This window comes from Monodelphis domestica, chromosome 1, assembly GCF_027887165.1.
Source record: "Monodelphis domestica isolate mMonDom1 chromosome 1, mMonDom1.pri, whole genome shotgun sequence".
Taxonomy (NCBI): domain Eukaryota; kingdom Metazoa; phylum Chordata; class Mammalia; order Didelphimorphia; family Didelphidae; genus Monodelphis; species Monodelphis domestica.
Genome location: NC_077227.1, coordinates 514,267,337 through 514,286,364, shown reverse-complemented (window position 1 = coordinate 514,286,364; position 19,028 = coordinate 514,267,337). Strand labels below are relative to the sequence as shown.

At 35.9% G+C, this 19,028-nt stretch overlaps 1 protein-coding gene across 12 annotated transcripts in view; it reads left to right on the top strand.

The window, feature by feature from the left end:
* The window catches only part of DTNB (dystrobrevin beta), a 398,765-nt gene that overhangs the window by 188,257 nt on the left and 191,480 nt on the right, over positions 1–19,028 (top strand). For all 12 annotated transcript variants that reach the window (XR_008915458.1, XM_056813141.1, XM_056813139.1 and 9 more), the window contains exon 9: positions 13,353–13,477. Coding sequence is in view for 11 of the 12 variants with exons in the window: in XM_056813141.1 (XP_056669119.1) it covers positions 13,353–13,477 (125 nt within the window). In the remaining variant the exon portion in view is untranslated. The remainder of the gene's footprint in view (positions 1–13,352; positions 13,478–19,028) is intronic.

Sequence of the window (19,028 nt, the reverse complement as noted above, 5' to 3'; positions counted from 1 at the left end):
AATGGAAAATTTAGTTCTCTTTCATTCCACCAGATTTCTTATCTCGGTTCTTTCTATAGGCTCTTCCCATGTGTTCTAGAAGAGGCTTTTTCCATGTGAACCCATTCTACTGACTATATAAAAGCCAATTAAATGGAAGTCTGAGAAATAATAATAAAAACAACAATAGTATATCTTATATCTTTACATTTATTCTCCTATTTTTGATTTGGTAAAATGACTTTTTATTGCAGTTTTTGTCTTTTGTGAGGGTTCATTCAAGCCTGTCTTTAGGCTAGGCCTAAAATTCTATTCATTCATTATGCTGAATGTTAGGAATACTTTTGAAAGGCGGGGATTTATTTATTTTAGATCTGAACTTAAATGCCTAATAAAATGAATATTTTTTGGAAATGTACATAATAGAAGAAGAAATAAGGATTATACATGAAACTGCAAATTTCTGTTATATAGTTTGCTTTTCAAATATATAATTAATTCAGCATGTAACTTTCACAACTGTCCTGCTTATCTGTGATATCTTCTGGCCTTCCTTTGGTTTTCTTTTTTGTATGAGGTTTGTATGTATGTTTTGATTTTTGATTTTTTATGCTTCAATGACAGTTTCTTCTTTCTCTTTTGATTTAGACAACCATATCTATGCCTGTTTCCTACCCCTTCATCATTCCCCCACTGAAGAAAAAGAAAAATAAGACCCTTATAACAAATATGTATAAAGAAACAAATCAAATCTCTACAGGATTGGTGTTTGAAAATATTTATTTTATTCTACATCTTTGGTCCATTAACTCTCTGTCAGGAGTTGGGAAACAGGTTCCATCATTGTTCTTCTGTAATCATGATTGGTCATTGCAGTAATCAGAGTTCTTAAATCTTTCAAAGTTATTTTCCTTAATAATGATGCCATTACTGTATAAATTGTTCTGTTCACTACCTGGTGTGGGAGGGGAAAGAGAAATGCTCTGAGAGAAAGAGGTAAAGGGTGACCAAGAGAGGGAGATGTTCACAAATATAAGAAAGACAGATGTAAAGATTGGTAGAGTGAGAGAGAAATGAGGAGAGTAGGAGAGGCAGAGATGGTGACAAAAATAGCAAATATAGCTTGGGAACTATAAGAAGGGTGGCAAAGCCTGGTAGAATGAAACAGGAAAGTTAAACATGGAGAAAGGAGAGAACAGAGAGCCCAGGACACAAAACTGGAAAGATGTCCTCCCCCCACTCTCCTGTAGGGACATCTTCCCCAGGATGATATGGTAATAATAGGAGTTAACATTTAACATGGTTTCCACTTTAGGCCAGATATTGCTCTAGGCACTTTACAGTTATTATCTCAGTTGATCTTTACAACAATCCTGGGAGGCAGGCGCTATTATTATCACCATTTTACAAATGAGGAAACTGAGGCAAACAAAGGTTAAATGACTTAGCCAGAGTCTCATGGTTAAGAAAAGTATCTGAGGCTGGCTTTGATCTTAGATCTTTGTGACTCCATGCCTGACATTTTATCCTCCATACTACCTCACTCATACAGGAAGAAATCTTTCTCTGTCATTTAATTTAATTATTAGTTGACTCTTTGGGGTCCCATATCTTATATACAAAATATGATAGTTTTATTTCTAGGCTTATTCCCTCTATTTCTTTTTGTTGCCTTGTTCCTAGAGCTAGTACCTCCAGGTCTATATTAAATAATTGTGGTGATAGTGAACATCCTTGCTTTTACCATCTGTACTGGCAGAGGCTTCTAGTCTGTTTCTCCATTATATATGTCAATTCTCAGTTTTAGATTATCTAGCTAGTATAGTGGATAGAGTATGGGTCCTGGAGTTGGGAAGACTCATTTTCCTGAGTTTGAATCTGGTCTCAGAACTTACTAGCTGTGTCATCCTGGGCAAGTAACTTCACCCTGTTACTCAGTTTCTTCATCTGTAAAAAGACCTGAAGAAAGAAAGGAAAAACCACTCCAGTATCTTTGCCAAGAAAACCCCAAATGAGATTACATAGAGTAAGGCATTATGGAAACGACTGAACAATACTTACCATATAAAATTAAGGTTCATTTAGTTTTCTTCATCCTAGTGTTTTTTTGAATGTTTATTTTTTAAAATTTTATACATTATTTTATTTGGTCATTTTCCAACATTATTCCTTGGAAACAAAGATCATTTTCTTTTCCTCCCCCCCTCCCACCATCCCTCCTATAGCCGACGCGCAATTCCACTGGGTATCATATATGTCCTTGATTCGAACCCATTTCTATGTTGTTGGTATTTTCCTTAGGGTGTTTATTTATAGTCTCTCCTCATTCATGTCCTTTCCACCGCTGTAGTAAAGCAGTTGCTTTTCTTTGGTGTTTTTATTCCCACAATTTGTCCTCTGCTTGTGGATAGTGTTTTTTCTCCTAGATCCCTGTAGAATATTCAGGGATGTTGTATTGACACTATTGGAGAAGTCCATTACGTTAGATTGTACCACAGTGTATCAGTCTCTTTGTACAATGTTTTCCTGGTTCTGCTCCTCTCACTCTGCATCACTTCCTGGAGGTTGTTCCAGTCTCCATGGAATCCCTCCACTTTGTTATTCCTTTTAGCACAATAATATTTCATCACCAACATATACCACAATTTGTTCAGCCATTCCCCAATTGAAGGTCATCTCCTCATTTTTCCAATTTTTGGCCACCACAAAGAGCGCAGCTATGAATATTCTTGTACATGTATTTTTCCTTATTATATCTTTGGGGTACAAACCCAGCAGTGCTATGGCTGGATCAAAGGGCAGGCACTCTTTTGTTGCTCTTTGGGCATAGTTCCAAATTGTCCTCCAGAATGGTTGGATCAATTCACAACTCCACCAGCAATGAATTAGTGTCCCTACTTTGCCACATCCCCTCCAGCATTCATTACTTTCCTTTGCTGACATGTTAGCCAATCTGCTAGGTGTGAGGTGATACCTCAGAGTTGTTTTGATTTGCATCTCTCTGATTATAAGAGATGTAGAACACTTTTTCATGTGCTTACTAATACTTTTGATTTCTTTGGCTGAAAACTGCCTGTTCACGTCCCTTGACCATTTATCAATTGGAGAGTGGCTTGATTTTTGGTACAATTGATTGCTCTTTATAAATTTGAGTAATTAAACCTTTGTCAGAGGTTTTTGTTATGAAAATTGTTTCCCACTTTGTTGCTTCCCTTCTCATTTTGGTTTTGTTGGTTTTATTTGTACAAAAACTTTTTAATTTGATGTAATCAAAATTGTTTATTTTACATTTTGTGACTCTTTCTAAGTCTTGCTTGGTTTTAAAGTCTTTCCCTTCCCAAAGGTCTGACATGTATACTATTCTGTGTTGACCTAATTTACTTATAGTTTCCTTCTTTATGTTCAAGTCATTCACCCATTCTGAATTTATCTTGGTGTAGGGTGTGAGGTATTGATACATACCTAATCTCTCCTACACTGTCTTCCAGTTTTTCCAGCAATGTTTGTCAAATAGTGGATTTTTGTCCCAGAAGCTGGGGTTTTTGGGTTTGTCATATACTGTCTTGCAGAGACCATTTACGCCAAGTCTATTCCACTGATCCTCCTTTCTGTCTCTTAGCCAGTACCAAATTGTTTTGATGACCGCTGCTTTATAATCTAGTTTGAGATCTGGGACTCCAAGACCACCCTCCTTTGTATTTTTTTTCATGATTTCCCTGGTTATCCTTGATCTTTTGTTATTCCAAATGAACTTTGTTATGGTATTTTCTAGATCAATAAAAAAAAATTTTTGGAAGTTCAATGGGTATGGCACTAAATAGATAAATAAGATTGGGTATGATGGTCATTTTTATTATCTTGGCTTGTCCTCCCCATGAGCAAAAATAATGTTTTTCCGATTGCTCAAGTCTAGTTTTAGTTGTGTGGAGAGTGTTTTGTAGTTGTGTTCATATAGTTCCTGTGTTTGTCTCAGGAGATAGATTCCTAAGTATTTTATTTTGTCTAAGGTGATTTTGAATAGGATTTCTCTTTCTAATTCTTGCTGCTGAACTGGGTTGGAGATATATAGAAATGCTGATGACTTATGTGGGTTTATTTTGACTCCTGCAACTTTGCTAAAGTTGTTGATTATTTCGAGTAACTTTTTGGTTGATTCTCTAGGATTCTTTAAGTAGACCATCATATCATCTGCAAAGAGTGATAACTTGGTCTCCTCCTTGCCTATTTTCATGCCTTTGATTTTTTCTTCTTCTCTAATTGCTACTGCTATTGGTTCTAGTACAATGTTAAATAATAGAGGTGATAATGGGCCTCCTTGTTTCACTCCTGATCTTATTGAGAATGCATCTAGCTTGTCCCCATTGCAGATGATGTTTGCTGATGGCTTTAGATATATACTGTTTGTGATTTTTATGAAAGACCCTTTTATTCCCATACTTTCTAGTGTTTTTAATAGGAATGGGTGTTGTATTCTTTGAAAGGCTTTTTCTGCGTCTATTGAAATAATCATGTGATTTTTGTTGGTTTGCTTGTTGATATAGGCCAATTATGTGGATGGTTTTCCTAATATTGAACCAGCCCTGCATTCCTGGTATGAATCCTACTTGGTCATAGTGAATGACCCTCCTGATCACTTGCTGGAGTCTTTTTGCTAGTATCCTATTTAGGATTTTTGCATCTATATTCATTAGGGAGATTGGTCTATAGTTTTCTTTCTCTGTTTTTGACCTGCCTGGCTTTGGAATCAGTGCCATGTTTGTGTCATAAAAGGAAAGAACTCCCTCTTTACTTATTATGTCAAATAATTTGTATAGTATTGGGATTAGCTGTTCTTTTAATGTTTGATAGAATTCACTTATGAATCCATCAGGCCCTTGGGATTTTTTCTTAGGGAGTTCTTTGATGACCTGTTGGATTTCTTTTTCTGATATGGGATTATTTAAGAATTCTATTTCTTCTTCTTTTAGTCTAGAAAATTTATATTTTTGTAAATATTCATCCATATCACCTAGATTGGTATATTTATTGCCATATAATTGGGCAAAGTAGTTTTTAATGATTGCCTTAATTTCCTCTTCATTGGAGATGAGTTCCCCCTTTTCATCTTTGATGCTGTTAATTTGCTTTTCTTCTTTCCTTTTTAAAATTAGATTGACCAGTACTTTGTCTATTTTGTTTTCTCAAAGTACCAGCTTCTAGTCTTATTTATTAGTTCAATAGTTCTATCACTTTTGATTTTCTTAATTTCACCCTTAGTTTTTAGGATCTCTAGTTTGGTTTTCTTCTGGGGGGTTTTAATTTGTTCACTTTCAAGTTTTTTTATTTGCATTTCCAATACATTGATCTCTGCCCTCCCTAATTTGTTATTATATGCACTCAAGTATATGAATTTTCCTCTGAGTACTGCTTTGGCTGCATCCCATAAGGTTTGAAAGGATGTCTCACCATTGTCATTTTCCTCAATGAAATTATTAATTGTTTCTATGATTTGTTCTCTAAGTAACCGATTTTGGAGTATCATATTATTTAATTTCCAATTAATTTTTTATTTGGCTCTCCATGTACCCTTACTGATCATTATTTTTATTGCCTTATGATCTGAAAAGGCTGCATTTATTATTTCTGCTTTTCTGCATTTGTATGCCATGTTTCTGTGACCTAGTGTATGGTCAATCTTTGTGAATGTGCCATGTGGTGCTGAGAAGAAGGTGTATTCCTTTTTGTCCCTATGTATTTTTCTCCATATGTCTATTAACTCTAATTTTTCTAAGATTTCATTCACTTCTTTTACCTCTTTCTTATTTATTTTTTTAATCTTATTTATCTAAATTTGATAGTGTTTGGTTCAGATCTCCCACTAATATGGCTTACTGTCTATTTCCTCCTTCAATTCTCCTAGTTTCTTCATTAGAAATTTGGGTGCTATACCATTTGGTGCATACATGTTGATTAGTGATATTTCCTCATTGTCTATAGTCCTTTTTAACAAAATATATTTACTTTCCCTTTCCCTTTTAATCAGGTCTATTTTTGCTTTGGCTTTGTCAGATATCATAATTGCAACTCCTGCCTTCTTTCTATCAGTTGAGGCCCAGAAGGTCTTATTCCATCCTTTAATTCTGACCTTGTGTGTGTCTACCCGCCTCATGGGTGTTTCTTGAAGACAACAAATGGTAGGGTTTTGGATTCTAATCCATTCTGCTATTCGCCTACATTTTATGGGTGAGTTCATCCCATTCACGTTCAAAGTTATGATTGTCACTTGTGGATTCCCTGGCATTTTAATATCCTCCCTTAATTCTGACCTTTCTTCTTTTACTATAACCTTTTAAAACAGTGATTTACTTTAAACCAGTCCCCCTGGTCCCCTCCCTTGTTGTGCTTCCCTTTCTGGCCCCTCCCTTTTTGTTCCCTTCTCCTCCCTCCTCTTCTTCCCTCCTTTTTTGTACTCCCTCCCCCCAAACCCATTTAGTTTCCCCTTTCCCTTGCCCTGTTGGATAAGATAGAATTCAAGATCCCAATGGATCTGGATGCTCTTCCCTTTCAGAGTTGATTTCACTGAGAGTAAGGTTTAAGTAAAAACTCTCTTCCACTCCTTCTTATAGAAGAATTCTTCCCCTCCTCTTACCATGTGTATCTTTCTGTGAGAAAGATTAATCTATTTAGTTGGTTTTTTTTCCTATTTCTTGGAGTATATCTTAGTACCATCAACAATTCCCCCCTCCCTTTTTCTTTCTATTCCCCCCTTTCTCCATATCATTTTGATGCCCCAAACTTTCCCTATTTGTGATTCTTCTTACTACTCTAATGATGCATACAGTTTTTGAGAATTACACATTACATTTTCCTCACATATTAATATATATAATTTGATATAAACACAGTCCTTATAGAAGAGAGTTTGAATAAAAGAAAAAGATAACATTTTTCTCCTTTTCCCTTTCCTTCATATTTACCTTTTCAAGTTTCTCTTGCTCTTTTGTGTTTAACTGTCAAACTTTCCACAGAGCTCTGGTCTTTTCTTTACAAATACTTGGAAATCTTGTATTTTGTTGAATGCCTATACTTTCCCCTGGAAGTATATAGTCAGTTTTGATGGATAACTGATTCTTGGTTGACGATCCAGCTCTCTTGCCTTTCTGAATATCATATTCCATGCCTTACGGTCATTCAGAGTGGAAATTGATAGGTCCTGTGTGACCCTGATTGGTGTTCCTTTATATCTAAATTGTCTTTTTCTGGATTATAAGATTTTGGAAGCTTTGGAATTTGGCAATTACATTCCTGGGAGTTATCTTTGGGGGATTTAGTGTAGAGGGTGTTCTGTATACTCTTTCAATGCATATTTTGTCCCCTTGTTCTAGAATCTCTGGGCAGTTTTCTTTGATGATATCATGTATTATGATATCAAGATTACTATTTATTTCTGGCTTTTCTGGTAGGCCGATGATTCTCAGATTGTCTCTCCTTCCTCTGTTTTCCAGGTCTGTCACCTTGTCTGTGAGATATTTTATGTTATCTTCTAATTCTTTAGTCTTTTGACTTTGCTTTATTAATTCTTGCTTTTTTGCAAGATCATTATCTTCCAGTTGCCTAATTCTGACCTTTAAAGACTGGTTTTCCTTTTCAGTTTGGTCTGACCTGTTTTTTTGAGGCTTCGAGCTGTTTGCATTTGCATATTTTGGACCCTCAGATTGCTGAGTTCCTTTTGAATTGTTTCCCATTTTTCCTGCCAGAAGGCTTCCATCTTTTTGATAATTTCCAATTTAAATTCTTCAAGAGCTTGTAGAGAATTTCCATTTCTTTTGGAAGGTTTTGGAGCATTTGTTTGTGTTTCCTCTTCTATCTCCTCTGTAGTTTGTATTTTTCTCCATAATATGTGTCCAAAGTCACCCCCTTCTTCTTGCTTTTCTTGGTGTTTGGAGGCTATTGCACCTCTGCACTGTTTGCCATCTCTATGGTTTTTCCTCCCCTTTCCAGTCAGAAATCTGAGTGAGGAGGGCTGGCTCCCAGTGTATGGGTTCGATGATCCGAGGCTTTAGCCCCAGTCAAATTGTCTGTTCTCTGCAGCTGCGCTGTCTTACCAGGAAGGCCCAGGGTCTCCCCACCCCTACCTGCCGGCATTTCAGGTGTTACTGCTCTCAGTTCTCTCCAGCTGCTTCTCTACTGCCTTACTTCCACCCTCTGAGCCTTGCACAGCACTGTCCACAAGGTACCCCAGTGCCTTTGCCAGCCCTGAGGTTCCTGTCCTTTCGGGAGACCCTGCACTCTAGTGGAGGAGGGGTGCTGGCATCCCTGAGCTCTGAGGACTCCTGATGGGATTTATTCAACTGGGTTGGTCTGGATGTGCCCTGAGGCAAAAACCTACGGTGAGACTGGAGCCAGATGGAATGACCCAGCCACGGGGCTTCAGGCTCCCAATCTCTTCCTGGCTTCCTCCCCACTGCCCGCACTGGATGCTCTGAGCCTGCTGCCCTGCTGCTCACAAGATAGACCCTCCAAACCAGCACCTTTGCCCGCCCAGAAGTTCCTGCTGCCGCTGGGGGCTCAGCGCTCTGGGTTGGGGGGGAGGGGTCCTGGGACCTTCCTTCTGCCTTCTCCTTAGACCCAAGTGTTCTTGGATTCTGGCTTTTGGGGGGAATATCTTTTGATTTGAGTCCAGAAGGAGGGTTCCCAGCCTCTGTCCTGTTGTTAAGTTTGAATTTCAGTCCCCTAGGAGCATTCAGTTTGTGATCAGTAAGGAAGGGTTTTCAGAGGTCTGAACTTTTGCTGCTTCTAAGCCGCCATCATGACCGGAAGTCCATCCTAGTGTTTTTTAATAGAAAGAGATGCAGAATTTTTTTTCAAGAACTTTTTCAGCATCTGTTGCTGCAATCATGTGGGATTTTTTATGTTGTTATTAACATGGTCTGTTATGTTTATAGTTTTCCTTATATTGATCCAACCCTGCATTCCTGGTATAAATCCAATCTGGTCATAATACATAATTTTAAAAATATGTTCTTGCAACTTCTTTGTTAATATTTCACTTATCATGTAGGCATTTGAATTCATTAGAGATACTGTTTTATAGTTTTCTTCTTTCCTTCTAGTTTAGTTGTCAAGAACATATTGGTATCAGAGCTTTGGAAGGCTCATTAGGGATGCTTTAAAAAAAGCTAGCATTTCACCTATGCATGGATGTTCTTTTCACTCATGTAGATCCCAAACCCTTAAAGGCTTTACTGTGTTGATTTTTGTCTTCTCTTCAATTCTTGGTTTTGAGATATAGAGGAACTGGAACACTTTCTGATGTGAACCTTTAATATGTTTCTGTTGTACCTCTACATGTGGTGACTGAGGAAAGAAATTAACATTGTATTTAGTGTTCAGAGCCCTCCTATTGACTTCTTGTTCAGTTGTGTCTGATTCTTCATGACTGTATTTAGATTTTCATGGCAAAGACACTGGAGTGGTTTGCTATTTCCTTCTCCAACTCATTTTACATGTGAAGAAAGTGAAGCAAATAGGGTTAAGAGATTTGCCCAGAGTCACACAGCTGGTAAGTGTCTGAGGCTGGATTTAAACTCTGTAAGTTGAATCTTCCCAACTACAGACCTGGCATTCTATCCACTATGACACCTCACTTGTCCCCCTGTTGACTTTTATGGAGATAGATATTAAATTAAATATTATACAATAGTAAATATAATATACTCATATATAATATCAAATGTTATATAATTTATAAATTAATATATTGTATGTTTATATATACTTTATGTTAATATGTAATAGTAAATAAAGTACATCTTCAAGAACAGTTTATATAAAACTAATTCAATTTAATTTTTGACACAGTATCAGGAGAAGAGTATAGTTATTGTTAACTAGATTTTGATAAAAGCACATGATAGTGTCTCATATTGTTGAGAAAAAGATAGATCTGGTCTATCTAGATAGAGAACTAGATGAATGGCTGGATCTAGAAAGTAACCATCTGTCATTTAATGTTATTTTGGAAATTCTTCAGAAGGGCCCCAGGGATGTATTGCTTGGCCTTCTGCTGTTTTAATTGCTTTTATGAGTGACTTAGATAATGGCATAGGTAGTGTGATTATCAAATTTGTAGGTGATATAAAACGAAGAGGGTACTAACTTATTGGATGACAAAATCAGTTTCTACATTATTCTGATGGCCTTGAACATTGAGCCAAGTCTCATAAGATGAAATTTATAGGAAAATATAAAGCTTTATATTTCATTTCAAAAAAATCAGCTCTAGGAATTGAAGACAGGTAGCATGGCTAGATAACAGTCCATCCAAAAAAGAATCTGGGGGTCTTCCTCAAGATTTTTATTCTTCATGCCACATATATAATAATTGTTCATTTTATTCCATAGCATCTCTTTTTAAATATTTTATTTTTTTAAAGCCCTTACCTTCTCTTGGAATTGATACTAAGTATCAGTTCCAGAAGAAAGATGAAGGCTAGGTAATGGAGGTTAAATGACTTGCCCAGTGCCATTTAACTTGGAAGTATCTGAGGTCAAATTTGAACCCTGGACATCTTGACTCCAGGCCTAGCTCCCTATCCACTTATCCACCTTGCTGACCCAGTCCATAGCATCTCTTGGACCCTTTCAGTTACATTATTCCTGTCTTAGTCTGGTCTCTTATCCTTGACCTGCACTCTTATGATAACATCTTTTTAAAAATTGCTATCTTTTCTTTTGCCATTTCGTTAATTTCTGAATATGTTGATTCTGTCTCCCCTATTCAGGGATATTTCCTTTGTAACAAAAATTAAAATAAAAAGATTTTACAAAAAACAGTTCAGCAAAACTAGAAACCACATCAACCAAGCTTGAACACACATGTATTATTCAATACCCATGATGGGAGAAATGTTTATTTTTTTATCTCTTCAAGGACTGGCTTGGTCATTATAATTAAATAAGGTGGTTTTTTGTTGTTGTTGTTGTTCAGAAGTTTGTGTTGGGGTGGGAGGTAGCTAACTGGGACAGTGGATGGAATGCCCGGCTTTGAGTCAAGAGGACCCGAGTTGAATTATGTCCTCACTCTTCTTAGGTGTATGACCCTTGACAAGTCATTTAAGTCCAGTTGCCTAGCCCTTGCTGCTCTCCTGACTTAGAACTGGTACTAAGCCAGAAGATAAAAGTTTTAAAAAATAAATAAATAAGGAATATTATTTTGTTTACAAAGCTGGGCACAATATGCCATTATTTTACCCTATAAAGTGCTCCCAATTATCAACACAAAGATATCAACCTTTCAAACTTGTACTGTGACTTCTCAGCTCTCTTGATGAAAAAATAGTATACTTTAAGATGATTTTTTAATATCCTTGAAAAAGAAAACATTATTATTTAGTAGTAGCCTTGCTGTTTCTTAACTGGGCAATTGTAACTTAATCTAATCTCCCATTCTTGTTATTAGATTGTGATTGCTAAGAATTAAGGATTAGCCTAAATAGGTTGTATTTTATTTTTTCATTTTTTAAGATTACTGGCTACTAGATTTGATTAGAATGAATGTGCCTTACACTCTCAATTCTATTTTTAAATTAGATTCCCCAGTGAAGTTTGACATCTGAAAACCCTTTTAAGTAGGTTTTTGTTTGTTTGATTTCAGTTCAGTGTCTTTTTTTCCGTTTTTAGCCAGGGGTAGTCCATTCGGCCTGCTAATAAGCCAGTTGAAGCTAATTAAATGGATAGTATTAATTTGCTCTTTCAGAAAGCCAGGTCAGTTTTCTGATTCTTCTCATTCCCCACTTTGTGACAAACACAGAGTTAAAGGGAAAACAAGCTAAATGCAAAAGTGTAAAAATCCCCATCTTGGCAAAAGTAATTTCTTATTGGATTTCTAAGAAGAGTAAAATACCTTTGCTCTCCCATTAGATATTTTCACTTGTGATTAGTTTTGGGTTAAGTCTAATAAATATGTTACTATTCTAGAAAGGACCTGCATCTAATCATCCCTTTTTACAAATTGAGATAAATCTTCCCACAGCAACTTAAAAAAAATTGCTATTTAGTCATTGAGTTTACTCTAAGGATTCAGGGTCTACTAATATTTTTGATCAATTTCCCTTTGTTTAGTGATACAAATCTGTGTACCTGTTATTCATGATACTTCAAAAGAATCATGATTTCATTCAGAATGGGCAAGTCTAGTATAGATTGTAAGCCATCATTGGTTTTAGTAGACAACTTTCTTGTTTTTTTGTGGCTAAGATGTTTCATCATCTGGTGTCCAAATTTCTAGCGATATGGTTATTTGTAATATGAACTAATAGTATAGAATAAATTTTGATACCATGCATTATTTTTTCAGGCTAGCTATAAAATTAAAGTAATAATTTTTCAGAACTTTTTTTTCCTAGAGTTCCTGTTTTTTTTTTCTTTAAAATTTAAAATTGAATTTGAACAAGAGTTTCAAATATAGATTTAAATGAGTTTTATCACAAAGCATTTTAGGTCTATGATTTTTTAATATAAGCATTATATTGGACAAGAAGAATTTAGTTTTGGAACAGTCTTTATTCCTTTAGATCTAGAATAAAAGAACAATTCATTTTCCATTTCTGATATTGATCTAGCAGATAAAGATTTTTGGTATGAGAATGTTGGTATCTCCCTCCTAGTAGTGCCTATACTGTATTTTAAAAGGCAGAAGAAAGAACATGATTGTATGTGAAAAAATTATACTTGTGCCCATATGTTAATTTCTCTTTCAACTACTCATTCTGTTATCATACTAAATAAATACCTAAAACACCTTTTAAAATGTTTTAAAATTTTATTTTCTTTCTTTTAGCACTTATCCCTTTGTACTATCAGAGGTTACTTGGATATGATTGAGGAAATAAATAATAGTACTTTAATAATGTACTGGGACATGTTATGTTGCTGGGACAGTGTTATAATCATAGAGACAAAGGGAATTGACATAAAAAAATTTCCAAGTTAATGGAAAAGAAAGTGATTTGGAAAAGCTTCTCTATGGTGGAAAGGTTTGAAATATGATGTAGTGAGAATTTACTCATTATAAAATAAAAATAACCTTGGGGCAGTTTTTGGTTTCCTTTAATTTCCTGCTACTATATAATTGTTCAATCATAGACATTCAATGTTCCAGCTCCAAGAGAACATCACTATCATCTCATCTAGTCAAGATCAAGAATACTTAAATGACTTGGAATAAAAAAGCCATTAATGGCAGATCCAGCACAAGAATCCATGATCTTTCATTTCCAACCTACTATTCTTTCAGATAGCTTTCTCTGTATTTAAAATATTTATTATAGCCTATAGAAACACAATAGATAGTTCATTTGAATGTTTAATTGATTTTTTTCCCTTTGATACAGAAATCACCTGCAAAGAAGCTGAGCCATGCAATTAGTAAATCTCTGGGTTGTGTGCCCACCAGGGAGCCCCCACATCCTGTTTTTCCTGAGCAACCAGAGAAGCCACTTGACCTTGCACATATAGTGTAAGTAAAAACTTTTGTGTGAATTATTTTTCTCATGAGATCTGACTTTAGGTATATCTTGCAATCAAAGATCAAGTGCTAGCTTGTAATAATTAAAATAGTTGGAGATATAAACTGTAAGAGTTAAAATGGTTGAGGTTGTAAACTGTAGTGAGTTAAAATAGTGGAAGACTTAAATTGTAGTAGATATAAGAGTAGGTGAGTAAATTGTGACTACAGAAAATATGTGTTCACTACAGTGTCTTGTTTTAAAATCAAATATAAGGTGGTCGCCAGGGAATTATTCCCAATTATGAATATACCCAAGTCAACTGGGTTTTATAGAGAATTTAATTAATAATACAATGAGGAATCAAAGAAAGAGAGAGAGAAAAAAAGGAAATAAATGAGAAAAGAATAGGCCGGCCCAGGCAGCCCTGGCCAACCCAGGCCTAAGCCCTAAAAGAAAAGATCAGTCAGTCCTTAATCACTCACCATAAGATCTGTTCAAGCAAGGATTCAGGGGGACAGAGTCTCCCCAGAGGGAGTTCCAGCCAGAGTAAGCCTCCCTTGAGAGACCTCCTTAGAGATTGTCCTTCTCTCAAAAACCTCCTTAGAGACTGTCTCTCAAGAGACTCTATATCTTTTCAACAGCCTATCCTTTTCTTATATAGGGGGTTTTCTCCTATGTCACCTCCCCTAAGTTCTTCCGTCTACCAATCACAGTAGACGTTTTCCAAAGGACAGCCCATTCTGAATTCACACCTGAGTAGACTAATCCTTTTAGTAATCCACACCTGAGTAGGCTAGAATCTCTGAGTAAGATTTTTCCTCTTTGATCCTTGTAAGTTCACAAGTTGCCTGACCTTTATAGGTACTTAGCACCCCCTTGTATTAATTCTAAAAATAGGCATGGCTTAAGTATGGGTGTAAGTATTTTTCATTGTTCAGCAAGGAGTTTTCTCCCCTAAAGCAGGCTTAAGTATGGGTGGAGTAGAGGTCTTCACATTTCTGATCTAAGTAGAGGTCTCACATTTTAGATCTAAGTAGCTTCACTGTTTAAAATGGGGAATAGTCCCAATAGGGAATTGTCCCAATGAAAAATTCCCCAATGGGGAATTTTTTAACATTCAGAAGTCTGAGAAATTTCAAGATTCACAAGCTCATGGCTATAGTTTGCCATTTGATTCCCTAGATTCTGAGAAGTACAAAAGTTGGCTCCTAACAATAATTAGATTTAGCAATGATAGTAATAGTTTTTTTTTTAGTTTTTAAAACATTATTTTATTTGGTTATTTTCATACATTATTCATTGGAAACAGATCATTTACTTTAACTCCCCCAAACCCCATACGCCCCCCTCCCCCACCCCTTCACTAGCCTACAGGCGATTCGTCTGGGTATCACATATGTCCTTGCACTGAACCCATTTCCTTGTTCTTGGTATTTGCATTAGGGTGCTCATTTAGCGTCTCTCCTCGATCATGTCCCCTCAACCTCTGTAGTCAAGCAATTGCTTTTTCTCGGTGTTTTTACTCTCTCAGTTTGTCCTCTGCTTGAGGGTAGTTTTTTTTTTTCTTGTATATCGCTGCAGATTGTTCAGGGACATTGTAAACCCATTACTGGAGAAGTCCATTACCTTCGATTGTACCACAGTGATTCAATCTCTGTGTACAATGTTCCCCTGGTTCTGCTCCTTTCGCTCTGCATTACTTCCTGGAGGTTGTTCCAGTCTCCATGGAATTCCTCCACTTTATTATTCCCTTGAGCACAATAGTATTCCATCACCAACATATACCACAATTTGTTCAGCCATTCCCCAATTGAAGGGCATCCCCTCATTTTCCAATTTTTGGCCACCACAAAGAGCTCAGCTATGAATATTCTTGTACAAGTCTTTTTCCTTATTATATCTTTGGGGTACAAAACCAGCACTGCTATGGCTGGATCAAAGGGTAGACATTCTTTTATCGCCCTTTGGGCATAGTTCCAAATTGGCCTCCAGAATGGTTGGATCAATTCACAATTCCACCAGCAATGAATTAGTGTCCCTACTTTGCCACATCCCCTCCAGCATTCATTACTTTCCTTTGCTGACATGTTAGCCAATCTGCTAGGTGTGAGGTGATACCTCAGAGTTGTTTTGATTTGCATCTCTCTGATTATAAGAGATGTAGAACATTTTTTTCATGTGCTTCTTGATAGTTTTAATTTCTTTGGCTGAGAACTGCCTGTTCATGTCCCTTGCCCATTTGTCAATTGGAGAATGGCTTGATTTTTTGTACAATTGATTTAGCTCTTTGTAAATTTGAGTAATTAAACCTTTGTCAGAGGTTTTTATGAAGATTGTTTCCCAGTTTGTTGCTTCCCTTCTGATTTTAGTTACATTGGTTTTGTTTGTACAAAAACTTTTTAATTTGATGTAGTCAAAATTATTTATTTTACATTTTGTAACTCTTTCTAAGTCTTGCTTGGTTTTAAAATCTTTCCCTTCCCAAAGGTCTGACATGTATACTATTCTGTGTTGACCTAATTTACTTATAGTTTCCTTCTTTATGTTCAAGTCATTCACCCATTCTGAATTTATCTTGGTGTAGGGTGTGAGGTGTTGATCCAAACCTAATCTCTCCCACACTGTCTTCCAATTTTCCCAGCAGTTTTTATCAAATAATGGATTTTTGTCCCAAAAGCTAGGGTCTTTGGGTTTGTCATAAACTGTCTTGCAGAGACCATTTACGCCAAGTCTATTCCACTGATCCTCCTTTCTGTCTCTTAGCCAGTACCAAATTGTTTTGATGACCGCTGCTTTGTAATATAGTTTTGAGATCTGGGACTGCAAGACCACCTTCCTTTGTATTTTTTTTCATTATTTCCCTGGATATCCTTGATCCTTTTATTCTTCCAAATGAACTTTGTTATGGTTTTCTCTAATTCAGTAAAATAGTTTTTTGTTAGTTCAATAGGTATGGCACTAAATAAGAAAATTAATTTGGGTAGGATGGTCATTTTTATTATGTTAGCTCATCCCACCCATGAGCAATCAGTGTTTTTCCAATTGTTTAGATCTAGTTTTCACTGTGTGGAGAGTGTTTTGTAGTTGTGTTCATATAGTTCCTGTGTTTGTCTCGGCAGATAGATTCCTAAGTATTTTATATTGTCAAGGGTGATTTTAAATGGAATTTCTCTTTCTAATTCTTGCTGCTGAACTGGGTTGGAGATATATAGAAATGCTGATGACTTATGTGGGTTTATTTTGTATCCTGCAACTTTGCTAAAGTTGTTGATTATTTTGAGTAACTTTTTGGTTGATTCTCTAGGATTCCTTAAGTAAACCATCATATCATTCGCAAAGAGTGATAGCTTGGTCTCCTCATTGCCAGTTTTAATACCTTCAATTTCTTTTTCTTCTCTAATTGCTACTGCTATTGGTTCTAGTACAATGTTAAATAATAGAGGTGATAATGGGCATCCTTGTTTGACTCCTGATCTTACTGGGAAGGCTTCTAGTTTATCCCCATTGCAGATGATGTTTGCTGATGGTTTTAGCTATATACTGTTTATTATTTTTAGGAAAGGCCCTTCTTTTCCTATCCTTTCTAGTGTTTTCAATAGGAATGGGTGGGAATGGGTGTTGTATTCTTTGAAAGGCTTTTTCTGCCTCTGTTGAGATAATCTTGTGATTTCTGTCAGTTTGCTTGTTTATATGGTCAATTATGTGGATGGTTTTCCTAATATTGAACCATCCTTGCATTGCTGGTATGAATCCTGCCTGGTCATAGTGGATGACCCTTGTGATGACTTGCTGGAGTCTTTTTGCTAGTATCCTATTTAAAATTTTTGCCTCTATATTCATTAGGGAGATTGGTCTATAGTTTTCTTTCTCTGTTTTTGACCTGCCTGGCTTTGGGATCAGTACCATGTTTGTGTTGTAAAATGAATTTGGTAGAACTCCTTCTTGGCTTATTCTGTCAGATAGTTTGTTTAATATTGGGATTAGTTGTTCTTTGAATGTTTGATGGAATTCATTTGTGAATCCATCTGGACCTGGGGATTTTTTCTTAGGGAATTCTTTGATGGCTTGTTCAATTTCTTTTTCTGATATGGAATTGTTAAGGTAATTTATTTCTTCCTCTTTTAGTCTAGGCAATTTATATTTTTGTACGTATTCATCCATATCACCTAGATTGCCATATTTGTTGCCATATAATTGGGCATAGTCGTTTTTAATGATTGCCTTAATTTCCTCTTCATTAGAGGTGAGTTCTCCTTTTTCATCGTGGATACTGTCAATTTGGTTTATTTCTTTTCTTTTTTTTAATTAGACTGACTAGTACTTTGTCTATTTTATTTGTTTTTTCAAAGTACCACCTTCTAGTCTTATTTATTAAATCAATAGTTCTTTGACTTTCAATTTTATTAATTTTTCCTTTGATTTTTAGGATCTCTAATTTAGTCTTCATCTGAGGATTTTTTATTTGTTCACTTTCTAATTTTTTAATTTGCATGCCCAATTCATTGACCTCTGCCCTTCTTAATTTGTTAATATATGAACTCAAGGATATAAATTTCCCCCTGAGTACTGCTTTGGCTGCATCCCATAGGTTTTGAAAGGATGTCTCATTGTTGTCATTTTCTTCAATGAAGTTATTAATTTTTTCTATGATTTGTTCTTTAACTGACTGTTTTTGGAGAATCGTGTTGTTTAATTTCTAATTAATTTTCGATTTACCTCTCCATGTTCCCTTACTAATTATTATTTTCATTGCATTGTGATCTGAGAAAGTTGCATTTATTAGTTCTACTCTTTTGCACTTGTTTGCAATGTTTTTATGCCCTAATACATGGTCAATTTTTGTGAATATACCATGTGCTGCAGAAAAGAAGGTGTATTCCTTTTTGTCCCTATTTATTTTTCTCCATATGTCTACTAACTCTAATTTTTCTAAGATTTCGTTCACTTCTCTTACCTCTTTCTTATTTATTTTTTTGTTTGATTTATCTAGTTCAGATAGAGGAAGGTTCAGGTCTCCCACTAGTATATTTTTTCTATCTATTTCGTCCATGAGCTTCTCTAGTTTCTCCTTTAGAAATTTGGATGCTATGCCATTTGGTGCATACATTGTGAGTACAGATATTTCCTCATTGTCTATATTGCCTTTTATCAGGATGTAATTACCTTCCCTATCTCTTTTAATTAGATTTATTTTTACTTTGGCTGTGTCGGATATCATGATTGCGACTCCTGCCTTCTTTTTGTCAGTTGATGCCCAATAATATGGCTCCACCCTCTTACTTTCACCCTATGTGTATCTACCTTCCTCGTGTGTGTTTCTTGTAGACAGCATATGGTAGGGTTTTGGATTCTAATCCACTCTGCTCTTCGCTTGCGTTTTATGGGTGAGTTCATTCCATTGACATTCAGAGTTATGATTACTAGCTGTGCATTTCCCAGCATTTTGATTTCTGCTCCTGTTCCTGCCTTTTCTTCTTTCACTATTTCCTTCTACACCAATGTTTGCTTTTAAACAGTCCCCCTTGTTCCCACCCTTATTTTACTTCCCTTTCTCTCCCA